Source organism: Lithobates pipiens, unplaced genomic scaffold (genome assembly GCF_037356315.1).
Source record: "Lithobates pipiens isolate NorthernLeopardFrog02 unplaced genomic scaffold, aLitPip1_a1.2 Scaffold_8, whole genome shotgun sequence".
Lineage (NCBI taxonomy): Eukaryota > Metazoa > Chordata > Amphibia > Anura > Ranidae > Lithobates > Lithobates pipiens.
Genome location: NW_027507903.1, coordinates 463,057,591 through 463,072,832, shown reverse-complemented (window position 1 = coordinate 463,072,832; position 15,242 = coordinate 463,057,591). Strand labels below are relative to the sequence as shown.

At 41.5% G+C, this 15,242-nt stretch overlaps 1 protein-coding gene across 1 annotated transcript in view; it reads right to left on the bottom strand.

The window, feature by feature from the left end:
- The window catches only part of FGF6 (fibroblast growth factor 6), a 28,786-nt gene extending 20,593 nt beyond the window's left edge, over positions 1 to 8,193 (bottom strand). Inside the window, exon 1 of the mRNA XM_077468509.1 lies at positions 7,624 to 8,193. Within this exon, the coding sequence (XP_077324635.1) occupies positions 7,624 to 7,960 (337 nt within the window). The 5' untranslated portion in view covers positions 7,961 to 8,193. The remainder of the gene's footprint in view (positions 1 to 7,623) is intronic.
- Between the last annotated feature and the right edge of the window lie 7,049 nt (positions 8,194 to 15,242).

Below are 15,242 nucleotides of genomic sequence, written 5' to 3'. Positions count from 1 at the left end.
TCCTTGCCCAATTTCTGCCTTTCAGATAAGTTTCCACTGCAACCAGTGATCTTTTCAACATTCCGTATAAAGAGTATTCCTCCCCACTGACTATCAATGTAAGTGCCAGTGTTCCCCCCACGAACCACCAATATTAGCGTAATTTTACCCCCTAGCCCAGGGGTAGGCAACATTTGAGCACAGTGTGTCAAAAAATATTTTCAAAGAAATTGAGAGTGCCAGTTACATAACCAAAAATGGTAACGTCACACTTTTAATCACAAAAAGGAATCTTTAAATAGTAAATGCTGTAAATGACTTAAATAATAGTAAGAACTTTGCACCTTCACATCTCAGATCACCACATTTCCTGCACCATCGCACCTCAGATCAATCCAATTCCTGCACCATGACATCCCAGATCATCCCAATTCCTACACCTTCACAACGCAGATCATCCCCCTTCCTGCAACATAACATGTTAGATCACCCCCAATTACTGCACCTTCACACCTCAGGTCACCCCAATTCATGTACCTTCACACCTCAGATCACCCCAATATCTGCACCTTCACACCTCAGATCACCCCAATTAATGTACCTTCACACCTCAGATCACCCCAATATCTGCACCTTCACACCTCAGATCACCCCAATTCCTGCACCTTCACACCTAAGATTCTGGGATCTTCACACCTCAGATAACTCCAATTCCTGCACTTCAAATCTTAAATAAGCCATAATGCATGTCACACCTCAGATCACCCCAACTCCTACACCTTCACACTTCAGATTAGCCCCAATTCCTGCAACATCACTCCTGATGTCAGCCCCAATTCCCACACTTGTAAATTTGTAGTTCCTAATAGCTAACATAATTCAGCGGTTCAGGGAACAGAGCATAGGACAGTGTTCAGCAGGGTGGATGACAGGGGTAAGCAGGGCAGAGGATGGGGCAGCGGAACCAGAGTACAGTATCAGAAGGGCTGAGGACTTGAGTCAGCGGGGCAGAGGATGAGGTCAGTGGGGCAAAGGTCTGGGGTAAGCAGGCAGAGGATAGGGTCAGCAGGGCAGAGGAAGGGGTCAGTGGGGCAGTGCACGGGGGCTATATACTGTGCAGATGGATATTGTGTAAAAGAACATGATTTCAGCTAAGTGATGTGTGGGAGGATGAAATCTGCTAAGTGCCCTATGTGGGGATGGGAGGAGTAGAAAAGTGGGCCGGACACAGCATCCACAAAGGAGGGGGGGGGTTGCAGCATACCCTAGGTCCTATCAAATACCAGTCTATGTCGGCTAAATGCAGGCAAGCTGAATGAGGTGGGTGGGTATGGAGGTGGGAAAAAGCCAGCATGACTCCCTCCTGTAGCCAGATGCAAGCACCGATTTTCTTCAATGTGTATGGTGTCACAGGCTTCCTTCATGTGCCATCATAAATGTGGCAATGTGCCGTTTACCAACCCCTGACCTAGCCACTAATGTAAGGGGCATTCTTTCCACTGATCACCAATGTAATGTGGCCTTTCTCCAATGACCATCAATTTAATGGGGACATTTTCCCAGTGACTACCAGTCTAATGCTTACCATACGCAGTTAGTTTAATGTCGATCAGCTAGCAGGATGAATGAAAAGAAATAAACAGATTTCTCTATCCACATAAATTAAGTGGCTAAATAAATCCCCCCCTCGCTGGGACTGAATTGCATATGTTTATTTAAAGGCAAAACTTTTTTTTACATTTGTGTTAGAGTAGGGAAGATCTAGAACCCCTGTCAAGTTTTTTTTTTTCTAAAAGACATATGCAAGAGCCACTGGGACTTCAATAAAATTGAAAGATTACACTCATTCAATGAGCTCACTATCTCTGGTAAGTTTGTTCACATGAACCAAGGCTCCTATTCAGTGGGTATCTAGAATGTGACTGAAATCGTAAAAAATGCAACAGGAGAGCCAAAGGAAGTGGTGAATTCAAGAGTGGTAGACACTTCTTCCTCACTGATATTGCATGAGTAAGCAACTGGCAACTTGTTTCACTTAAATCCTTATAACAAAGGTGGAGTGTGCTGGCCCCTGAAACACGTTGAATGTTTCATGTGACCATATTATAAATCGCTAAAGTGACTTGGACTCTTTCACTATTTGGTTTGATACTCTTGTCTTTTTTCACATTAAGGTTTTAATTCTGTCTCTGTGCCCACTAGGCAGATTCCCCCTATTTATCCATCCTAGTGGGAGCTAAAATTTTAGGACTGTCGCTGGAACAGGTGTGAAGGAAGATTCTCTCTCACATCCTGTTGTATCTCAAGGACAGGAAGTAAAATATAATCTACCCAATGCGACTCAGAAAGAAAATAAACAAATGACAGTGGTGTTTGACCTTTCCTTACACCAGCCTTCCTCAGCCAAGATTCCATGGATTCCTAAGGTTACTGCTGGACTTGCCGGGGATTCCTTAAGCTGTGTTAAAATTGATTTTCCACTTAAACTGACCACCAATGGTAGGGGGCAATTTTCCACTGACCACTAATGAAAGATATCACTTCTGTAATGACCATTAATGCTAAGGTATACTTCCATTTATAATGTTTGCATATCTTACTGATCACACTAATGCACATCAATCTATATGTAGTTGGGGGTTCCCTGATACCTACAATTTATTTTAAAGTTCCTCTGGGGTAAATAGGCTGAGAAAGACTGCTCTACTCTCATCACAACTAAAAAACGTGTTTTGGTTATTAATACACTTTAAACAAACCATTCCACAATTTTTGGTAGATCTAGCTCCACTTATACAAGCCGTATACATGAATATTATAATAAATAATAATATTTAGTTATTATAATAATTCCTATTCGTTTTGTTGGGGACATTTGATTTCTGCACCAAATATAGATGATAAAGTTCTTTTTGATGCACTTCCCTTTTACCACACTGGAAATCAAAAGACCTAAACTCTACGGTTTATTTTGCAGTGATTTTCCAGTGCAAAAAAAAAAAAATTACCTGCAGTTCCTTGCGAATTCCCAAGGTTCATCCCCACATCCTCTTTTGCACTGGCTTCTTACTGGCTGATCATGCAAACTAAAGTATTACTTGAAAGTGCACAGTCAATTATTGGGACGATCACTGCAGCTAGTCAATTTCTGGAAATTACGAATCAAGAATGAAATGGAAGGAATTTGTAGTGGCTGATTACATAAAACCCCGCCACAAATCGTGGCAGGATTAGACCTTACCTGTACATAGTATCAGGTGATGTGATGGAGGAGAAGCCAGACATTGCACAGTCCCAGCTTGCATCATGCTTATTAGATTTACAAAACTATTAACACAAGAATAAGGCATTCTATGTTTGCATGCGACTGTAATTTTCAAATCTGATTGGACTCAGTTTAATTAACTGTCACTTTTTAAAAATAAAACAAATATACAGGCGTGTTAGCTTTGTGATTTGAGCCTAATGTATATTTTTGTATTTTTTAAATATAGGCAGACCTTTACAGACCCTAACCCAATGTAATCCTTTATTTATTTTTTATTGTTCCCTGCAAATTGTTCCTTGCTGGTAACAAGATGTTTTACTAGTATCTCTCAAGGAAAAACTTTTTGTTTAGTTTTCAATAAAGTAGGGAAGGGTGAAAATCCCATCAGTTTATTTGTCTGTGTTCTATTTGGGAGATTTCCCATAGACAAAATAGGAAGTGAGAGGAAATCTTTAAAAAGTAAGGAAATCTCAATATATATATAAATATATATATATATATATATACACTACCGTTCAAAAGTTTGGGGTCACATTGAAATGTCCTTATTTTTGAAGGAAAAGCACTGTACTTTTCAATGAAGCTAACTTTAAACTAGTCCTAACTTTAAACAAATATACTCTATACATTGCTAATGTGGTAAATGACTATTCTAACTTCAAATGTCTAGTTTTTGGTGCAATATCTACATAGGTGTATAGAGGCCCATTTCCAGCAACTATCACTCCAGTGTTTCTAATGGTACAATGTGTTTGCTCATTGGCTCAGAAGGCTAATTGATGATTAGCAAACCCTTGTGCAATCATGTTCACACATCTAAAAACAGTCTAGCTCCTTCCAGAAGCTACAAAACTGACCTTCCTGTGAGCAGATTGAGTTTCTGGAGCATCACATTTGTGGGGTCAATTAAACGCTCAAAATGGCCAGAAAAAGAGAACTTTCATCTGAAACTCGACAGTCTATTCTTGTTCTTAGAAATGAAGGCTATTCCATGCGAGAAATTGCAAAGAAATTGAAGATTTCCTACAACGGTGTGTACTACTCCCTTCAGAGGACAGCACAAACAGGCTCTAACCAGAGTAGAAAAAGAAGTGGGAGGCCGCGTTGCACAACTAAGCAAGAAGATAAGCACATTAGAGTCTCTAGTTTGAGAAACAGACGCCTCACAGGTCCCCAACTGGCATCTTCATTAAATAGTACCCGCAAAACACCAGTGTCAACATCTACAGTGAAGAGGCGGCTGCGGGATTTTGGGCTTCAGGGCAGAGTGGCAAAGAAAAAGCCATATCTGAGACTGGCCAATAAAAGAAAAAGATTAAGATGGGCAAAAGAACACAGACATTGGACAGAGGAAGACTGGAAAAAAGTGTTGTGGACGGATGAATCCAAGTTTGAGGTGTTTGGATCACAAAGAAGAACGTTTGTGAGACGCAGAACAAATGAAAAGATGCTGGAAGAATGCCTGACGCCATCTGTTAAGCATGGTGGAGGTAATGTGATGGTCTGGGGTTGCTTTGGTGCTGGTAAGGTGGGAGCTTTGTACAGGGTAAAAGGGATTCTGAATAAGGAAGGCTATCACTCCATTTTGCAACGCCATGCCATACCCAGTGGACAGCGCTTGATTGGAGCCAATTTCATCCTACAACAGGACAATGACCCTAAACACACCTCCAAATTGTGCAAGAACTATTTACAGCAGAAGCAGGCAGCTGGTATTCTATCGGTAATGGAGTGGCCAGCACAGTCACCAGATCTGAACCCCATTGAGCTGTTGTGGGAGCAGCTTGACCGTATGGTACGCCAGAAGTGCCCATCCAACCAATCCAACTTGTGGGAGCTGCTTCTAGAAGCGTGGGGTGCAATTTCTCCAGCTTACCTCAATAAATTAACAGCTAGAATGCCAAAGGTGTGCAATGCTGTAATTGCTGCAAAAGGAGGATTCTTTGACGAAAGCAAAGTTTGATGTAAAAACAATGTTATTTCAAATACAAATCATTATTTCTAACCTTGTCAATGTCTTGACTCTATTTTCTATTCATTTCACAACGTATGGTGGTGAATAAGTGTGACTTTTCATGGAAAACACAAAATTGTTTGGGTGACCCCAAACTTTTGAACGGTAGTGTATATATATATATATATATATATATATATACCACTTACAACAGTGTAAAAATTGATATCAATAGCATATATAAACAAAACACATAAAACAAAATATGATTGTATATTACAAATAACATCCCAATGAAAGTGTTCTTGTGCTCCAATCCTCTGAAAAGTACAAGGTGACCAAACTTCCACTCTGTGGTGTGACACACTCCCCTTTTGTGTCCCCACTCACCAGATAATTTGGACCCCTAGCTTTTCGGTATAAGGGTCAAACAAGCAGAGATCTATCAGCGACTGATGGCTTGAATTGGTCCACAGGAGATCTCCCCCAGCGTAGTTGGTTAAGGCTGGGATATTCACCAAAATGAAAAGAAAGGGAACTAATAGCGAAGTTCTATAAAATTGGTGTTTATTGCGCAAAGAAGAGTTCTACTTAGAAAATACAGAAGTAACATGGGCATGTGTGCAAATACAGGAACACAATCCAGGAATGCCTCATCCTGCATGTGTTTCACTGAAACCGGAAGTGGCGTTGTATGAACTAGGCACCAAAGATTAGATCAATGTAATCCTACAAAGTGTCAAGGTCCTTATACTGTATACTGTATATATTGCTAAAATGAATGAACACTCTACTCAACTACTGGTGTGTTAACTATTTCCCCCTCTCTGTCCTCATTATTATAAGTTTCATTTACTGACATTATTAGCAGTTTATTATGAGAGCAGAAATGCATCAACTGTACTGTCTATTTAAAGAAAACCTCTGCTGGAAGGACAATCAAAGCATCTACCACCCCTTCAGTAACAGGCTAAAACAAGGCAATCTGTCTTAAGTCCTGCATTGGTGTTTTCTGGAAAATATAGAATATGTTGCATTTTTGCACAGCGTAGTGCGTTCCGACACATTTTTTAGTGCATGGCAATATGTTATAATACCATAAATTCAAAATTGTATTGTTAATGCAGTGCAGCACAACAAAAAAATGCATACAAGAATGTGTGTGTTAACCATGTGCTAAAGCATCTGCTATGGTGTGAACAAGCAGTAAAGCTTGCATTGCATAAATAAGTATTAACGAAAATGCTATACAGTTAGTTGATGTTAGTTATAAGTTATTTTAATATTGTTGAGTAAACTATATACAATGTATCTATTAAACTATCATCTATTTATATATCTAAAAGTGTATATATATATATATATATATATATATATATATACACACTTCTAGATAGATATACTGTATTATATATGTATATACAGTACATACATATATTTATGTAACTTGTTTAGATTGTATTTGCAGGACTCTCTTTCCTATTGTGCCTTGTTATTGTTGTATATGTTTTATATAACTGTACATACTTGTCAGTAAAAAACATTTTCTGTATTTGTGTTCCTTGTTACTTAATTTGATTGTATCCCTTACATTGCACAGTCCCATGGGAGATAAAGTCACTGTGTAAAAGATGATAATTATTATTGATGATAATAATAACATTATTATTATTATTATTACTATTAGTAGTAGTAGTATTGTTATCATTATTATTGTCACTATGTAAATGATGATGATTATTATTGATGATAATAATAACATTATTATTATTATTATTATTATTATTATTATTACTATTAGTAGTATTGTTATCATTATTATTGTCACTATGTAAATGATGATGATTATTATTGATGATAATAATAACATTATTATTAGTAGTAGTAGTGGTAGTAGTAGCATTGTTATTATTGTTGTTTTATTATTTTTTTTTATTTTTTATTTTTTTAAATATTCTGTTTGTTTGTTTGTTTGTCTGTCTATGTATAGGTATTTGTGCCTCTATTAGAGTTGTATTACCAAAGGACTAAAGACTGTTCCCTTAGCAAAGTGAAGGTCTCCTGAGCTTAGTAAATAAGATGAAGCTGTGTTCTTTTTTATTCAACCAATCAACTGCTAGCAAAAAATACAGATTTTTTTTCCCCTTGCATATGATTATTTGAAGTGAACAAAGCTTTACCTTATTAATTTTCACTTTGCTAAGTAAACAGCTTCCTTTAGTAAATCCACGTTCACGTGCATATATACATTTGCTGAGGATACTGGCATCTTGAAGCATGAAAAGGACTGGCACCATAGGATTTTCTAACAGGTGCATCTCTGTTATAATAAACACAGAAGTATGGTACATTGGTCATGCAGGTGCAGTAAGCTGTGACATCAGTTTTAGAATAACTTGATAAAACATCAGATATGACTCACTATAAGGGCTTTCATTATGAACGCCATTTATCTTCCCATCCGGGAGGACCTGAAGGTGAAACCCAATTCCCACGTTGCAGTAGAGCCTCCGTTGTCTCTTAATTCCCTGCAAATACATGTTCTTCCACTTGGCATCCAATCGGTCAGAAGACATTCCCATTGACATGGAGAAAAGCGACTCCCACGTCCTCTCCAGTGGCGTCCCATTAGCCCTGTTCGGGATAGGGTACGAGGAAATCATCCCAACCATGGCGCCCAGCAGCAAGAGAACAGGCAACGTCCAGTGAATCCCGACTCCGTGGGACATAGTAATGAGAAGCCTTTGTGCAACGGCCATCCGGTTCACCGTCTGGACACGTGGTCAGAATTGATGGCCCTAAAAATACCACCCTCCTTGTTTTTCTGTCTTCAGCATGGCGGCGGGAACTTATTTTTGGAAGGCAGAGGGGGCTTGCTGACATGAAACCAAACCCCGAGAGTAAATGAGGGACGAAAACACAGAGTCCAACATACTCCAAAGTGGTGGGGACCATGTTTTGTAGCTCCCAAGGACTTTTGGGCAGCTTAGCTATATCTGCTTGGCCTATCTTTATACTGCAGAGGCTGTCCTACCCTGCAACGTCATTATGACATCAATGCCATGCCAACGGTAAAGTGGCAATATAGAAAGAGACTTAGCACTTACCTGTTCAGCCTCTTCGGCAGCCAGTCCCAGCTTTTTAAAAAGCTGCTAACAGCAGGTCAGAGCTGGGATGAGTTACACAGGATATCTTTCTGAAAATGTTACATATAGAAGGGCCCCCTTCAAGGTCCAAATTGGTTGAATGGTCAGATGTCTAGCAAGCAGCTTCCTTATTTAGAGCTCAAGAAGTTAAAACAGTCCTTTGCCTCATCGCTGAGCAATGATAATCCTGCAAGCACTTCCTCATTAGCATGTCCACTGAGTTAACGTTGGGATAACTGAATCAGAAAGTCAAGGCATGGACAGGGCCATAGGCTGTATGAGATCTCCCCCTGCCTTGCTATCTCCTGCAGGACAAGAAAAGAATCCCAGCAATAAATTCTCACTACTAATTGTAACGGAATGACACAGTCTTTCTCAGGGATTATTACATTAGACTCGCACCCTGTAGAAATATCTGAAGACAGACAATTTATTATTTGCGTGCACTTGTATCAAAATGAAAGGCATATTTTTTTCCACTTTGTCTTTAGGGAAAATTTAAAGTAGAACCCCACCTACACACCTAGATCTCTCTATTCTCTCTTTATCTCTCTCTATATATGTTCAACTCCCAAAAATGTTATAGTACATTAAACCTAAGGCCTCTTGTACATAGGTGAAAAAAATAAGTAAAGATCCATGAAAAATAGAAAATATTAGATTTGATTGCAGTAGATTATGTGTCTCTGCAAATATATATTTGACCATAAGCTCCTGCATGCATGTTAAACATAACTTGTTTTTTCTAGTCAGGATATTTCTGCTGGCCTCTGCCAGCAAGATCCTGTGTATAAAAAATCAGTAAATTATTAGAAATTATCTGCATGCAAGAGGCTTAAAAGAGAAGTAAGGGATTTTTTTTTTTTAAGCATCATAATTACCTAGGTGGATGCAGCATCGGTCCGATGCTGTATCTGTCCCCCGCTGGCTCTAAGACCTGGAACAGAGTTATCAAAAACAGCTGATTGCTCGGTTATCAGGGCGCCGTGAGCAGAGAGCTAGTGACTGTCAGTTACTGCTGTCTGCTCTGCCCCTCTCCACTCACTGGAGTGCTGGGCTGTGGAGGGGGTGTGAGCAGCTGGCTCAGGCTACTAGTGGCTTGCTGAGAGGCTGAGCCAGATGCTGGTCCAATTTGTGGGTGGATCCCAACCATATTGTCACAATCTTTCCCCAGTCTGGATTGGCTCTGTGGCGTCAGCGGAAAATATCTGCTGAAAACAGGTCACAGAAGTGCAGAATGAACTGCACTCCTGTGATCCGCAGGAGAAGTACAGCCAAACGGGCTTTGACTGTACTTCTCCTTTAACTACCTCAAGCCTGCCTTATGGACAAAGGACGGCGGGCGGGCTGCTCTCTCATTCTGGGACGATGTCATATGACGTCACCCCAGTCTCACTGGCATGACCCCGATCTCTGATAAAGAGCTGATGACAAGGTTCTTTACCCATGTGATCAGCTGTGTCCAATCACAGATGATCACATGTAAACAAGGAAGTTCCGGTAATTGGCTCCCCTCACACTGACAGTGTGTGAGGAGAGGAGAGCCGATCAGTGGCATCTCCCCACAGGGGAGACTGTACAGATAATCAGGGCACTGATCATCAGTGCAGCCCCAACAGTGCCCAGTCAGTGTCCAGAAGTGATGCCAATCTGTGCCCAGAATTGATGCAAGTCAGCGCTGCCTTTTAGTGCCCATCAATGCCTGCTTATCAGTGCCACCTATCATTGCCCATCAGTGCCGCATATCTGTGTGGCATATCAGTGTGAGAGGACCGCGACTGGGACGGGGTTTTTGTAGTGCCAGTGGATCGCCCCGTTTTGACCACCAGCCGCCACTGCTTACATGTTCCATTTCACATAGCCTACAATTAAAAAATTGCAGCTAACATTTTTAGATGATCTACTCTGACCCTCCAGCAAGGAAAAGTCATAGGTTGTAGTTATATCTTCATTATCAGTTGTTCAAAAAACCGTGCAGGCAGCCATGACACATTCTCAAAAAGGTCTAAAATATTAAAAACTAAATTAGACATGCTTTGTGAATGGGATCACATAAACTTATATTGGGGATTTTCTCAAATGTTTCTGCAAAACTGTACATACACTTTAAGGACTCATGCAAACAGGACTTTTAAAAAAATGTCAGTGATGCTGCCAGAAAAAAGTGGCGTTAAAAACGTCAGCGTTTATGGGTGGTTATAGGTGTTTTCTGGGGTTAGCGTCTTTTGGCGTATTATCAGTAAAAACACTCCCTACAATGTAAAAATGGCAAGCGCAGGTAAACGCAGCTAAACTGTTACAGCTTTAGCTGCGTCTAGCAGCGTTTTTGGGCGTTTTTACAGCTCAACAGCCTCTGCTTCTGGACCCACAGGCTGTTATTTTTTTCTACTGCCCCTAAACACTTATGCCTCCAAATGCTTCTGAACATTTGATGAAAGTGTGCATGAACACATAGGTTAACATGGAGGGGCGTTTAGAGGCAGTTAAAAAAAAAAGTCAGACCCCCCTAACAGCAGCTGTAAAAAGTGTGGAAAAACAATCCTGTGCGCATGAGCCCTAAAACTAACTTCAGCATTTTTTTCAGCTTTGGTTGAAGTAGGCACTAAAAAGTGGAGCGTGTTGTGTCATTGGGACAAAAAGACCCAGACCGCAAGAAAATATCAGATGTTTTAACCCCTCTCCACTATACTAATGAGTTTCATGTTGCTGTTTATATCTACGTTGAAAATATTTGCCATCATTTCTTCAACCCCCACACCAGTGGCGGCTGGTGCTAAAAAAAAATTGGGGGGTGGGGGGCGCAAACAAACTGAAAAATTCTGACAAATACTGAAATAAGAACATCAAATGCAATCACTGTGCCATCAATTGCAGCCACTGGGCCCGTCATATGCAGCCACTGTGCCCCATGAAATGCAGCCACTGTGCCCATCAATTGCAGCCACTGTGCCCATGAAATGCAGCCACTGTGCCCATCATATACAGCCTCTGTGCCCATGAAATGCAGCCACTGTGCCCATTATATGCAGCCTCTGTGCCCATCCTATGCAGCCACTGTGCCCACCAATTGCAGCTACTGTGCCTATCATATGCAGCCACTGTGCCCATGAAATGTAGCCTCTGTGCCCCATCAATTGCATCCTCTGTGCCCATCATATGCAGCCTCTGTGCCCATGAAATGCAGCCTCTGTGTCCATCAATTGCAGCCACTATTCCCATCAATTGCAGCTACTGTGCCCATCATATGTAGCCTCTGTGCCCATGAAATGCAGCCTCTGTGCCCCATCAATTGCAGCCTCTGTGCCCATCCAAATATATACAGCCGAGGCCACATGCCCTCATCATCGAGGGGGGTGCTTTGAGGCAAGGTGAAGACATTGTAACTAACGTGGTAACTACCGTGAGGGACATTAGTCATTTTTAATAAAGGGCTTGTCAAAAACCGTCTCATGCTTTTATTACACTGAACTGTTTTTTTTGAGTGAATGGGTAGGGATACTATGTCTTACTATTTATATGGGGAGGCAGGATCTGGGGGCTTCCTTGTTAAAGGGGGCTTCCATATTTCGAATGACCCCTACCCGCAAACTGCCACAACCACAACCCTGCCCCAAAACACCCACCCCCCCCCCATGTTGAGGGCATGTGGCCTGGTATGGTTCAGGAGGGGGGGGCGTTCCCTCATCCCCCCCCCCTTTCCCGACCTGCCAGGATGCATGCTTGGATAAGGATCTGGTATGGATTTTGGGGTCCCACACTGTTTTCTTTTTACATTTTGGCGTGAGGTTCCCCCTCAAGATCCATAACAGACCTAAAAGGCATGGTATTGATTTGGGGGGCCGTTTTTTTGTTTTTTTTAATAAATTTGACGTGAGGTTTCATCCATACCAGAACCAAAGGAATTGTTTTGATTGGTCAAAGGACAAGTTGCACTCATCGGATCAAAATTAGATCCTGCTCATTAAGTCGTACGAAATTGGCAGGGCAAAGTTGGATCGAAAGTTGTGCGACTTTCGCGTCACACCAGTGTGAACATTGCCTTACTGGGAGACTCTTCTTATAGACAGCTGTTATTTTTTAAATTGAGCGCAGCTGTGCCTGGGTCCACCTGCAAGCCGAGTCATCCATTCACTGGGATCTCAAGTCCCATCTTTCACTGTGGCAGGAATATATGGAAGGTCTGAAGCGGGTTAGAAATTTCACTGCATTTGTAGTTCACTCATTATTTCCTCCACCTCCATAACAGAAGGTCCGTACCTCCGTAAAGGCTTGAGTGTCAGTGCTGCCATACAGACATGAGGTTGGGGTTAAGCAATGCAAGAGTCTGTACATTGCACATTTTTAAAATGTTATTATTGTTAGTATATTTAGTGCATTTTCAAAGGGTGGACTATGCCTTTAAGGAATAGAGTTGAAATTCTGTCATAGTTAGTAAAAAAGCCTTTAGCACAATGAATGCTGGGATATGAGCAGTAATGGCGTATTACCTGGCTAAGGCTTTTGCCTCCCTTCTCTTATGTGACCAAACAGGTTAAAGTGGAACTTCAGTCATTTTTCAACTTTCCATCTATTAAATCTTGTTGTTTTAACTTTGCATAGTAAAACATTTTTTCTGCCAGTAAACACCTTATACAGCCCGCTTCCTGTTTTTTGTCTGGTAAAAAGCCTAGGCTTATGACATCATGCACAGTTCTCTCTCTGACTCTTGTGAGAGTTTGCCAGGAAAGGAGGGATAATGAGTAATAAAAGGGCCAATGAGAGCTGCAGGACTGCAGAGCTGGAGGTGTACATCCAGGAAGTGAACAGGCAGCAGCTTCAGCTGCCCACAGTTAAAATGGTTGCAGCCAGACTTAGTGGAGGGTGATTTCTGCAGCATATTTGGCAAGTAGAAAATCATAGTATATATATATAAAATAATATGCAAAGTGGTTGGAGGGAAGCTTCAGAATGGCAAAGATGTCTTTATTACAAATTATGTGAGTAGACTGCAGTTCCTCTTTAAGTTGCCTTTTCTAGTGGCGTGACAGCATTGACTTTGTGGCCCTATCCTTAAATCACACATAAAACAAATTGAACTCTTTGGAAAACATGCAAGCCTTGATGTCCGGGATGACAGCTTTTGATTGACAGACGTGCCCAGCATCCCTTTGATGTTGAGCAGCCTTGGACAACAACGTGTAACTGCCACCTTGCACATACTTCAGGATCAGAGCAGTAAAATTAGACCAGAGCTGCCTCTTATACCAGCACTGAGCAGAAAACCAGAAGTTACATGCAAAGCTCTCCTGAAAAACAGATGACCCAATGGTGGGAATTTAAATGGCTACAGCCATGACCGTAAAGTACTGGAAACATTTTAATATTTGTTTCATCATTCATTGACTATCTTTGTGCCAGAGATCTATTCTACTTTTGTAGTATACAGTATGTAGAACTTACCCCCGAAAGAGCCACTGTTTTCTCGGGTCCCCTGTTCCCACGACTTTCCAAGCAGCACCACACTCTCCAATACCCCAGGGCTGAAGCGTGGATAATTATTGCACAATAATTCAACAGTCAAAAAAATGGAAATGGCAATAAACACTTCAACGAGTACGTGAAACAGTTGCAAAATAACATATACATGTAGTGCTTACCCCAGGAGGAGCCGCTTGGTATAATTGGTTCTCTGATCTTTGCCACAACATAGAGAACAGCTTTGCCGCCTCAGACACAACTGGATGAGTAATAGGTTGCTACAAATACCTATGTAAGCACAAGTGTCACTATATTACACATTACTTTGTTAGATTATCAGAAAATAAACACCAGACTGCTCAATTGTAAGTAAAGAAACGTATCACTCACAGTAAGCTGGATAAAGTAATTACTAGCCTTGGTGGTCTGGTCAGTATTCCAAGAAAAGGGGGCATACCTGTGGTAAGTAATGGGTAGTTTATGAGAAGGATGTGCTGAGAAGTGCCCTGAAAAGGGGAAGGGTGGGAGGGTATCACGCACTGAACCGACAAAGAGCATGGGCGAGTGGGTTGCTTAAATACCCTCCGGGCTCCTCCCATAAATTCAGGCCACCATACTGGCCTTCTTATTTATGGTCGTGGCCCTAGAGAGATGTGGATCCCATAAACACGCGACAAGACTTACAACATAAATAAACCTGAAGTGTGCCTTGGTGGTCTGGTCAATATGCCAAGAAAAGGGGGCAAAAGACTCAGATAGGGGAAAAACTCTTTATTGATTCTTGTGGTTATTGAGCCAGCTAGGTGAAGGTTTGTGCCATTTCTTCCTGATTTTTTGGGATGTATGTGGCAAAACAAACAGACTTCCATCAGCCTAGTTTCTTGATTACATGGTCTGGTACTCCATGCTGGGAGGCAGCCGAGGCTGCTCCAATCCGGAAGGAATCCCAAGAGAACTGACTGGGGTTGAATCTCAAGTTGCTTAGGAGGATCCTGACATGCTTGATAAACTGCCTGCCACTCAAGGGGATGGTTAGAAAGGGTAGCGATAAGCTACCATCAGATTGGCTGGGTAGATGGAACAGTAGTTGGTCGAGTACCGTCACTGGGCACCAAGCATTGTTAGTCTAAGACAGGTTGATATCAACCCTGGGGCCGGTTTCATGCATTTTGCAGACTATAAGATGAAGGATGTAATGGTACGAAAGCGAGTCAGGTGGCGTTGAAGTCTGACTGCCGGATACGCTGACGGTAAATTCACTAGGTTGTAGGATACTGTAGAAGCCTGGTAGATGGCCGCTTGGACAACTAGGCTGGGCAAAGCCCCAAACGGAGAACGAGTAAGCCCTTGTACACACGGTCGGACATTCCGACAACCAAACCTGTCGGATTTTTATCCGACGGATTTTGTCCGAAAGTGGTGTTGCATACACACGGTC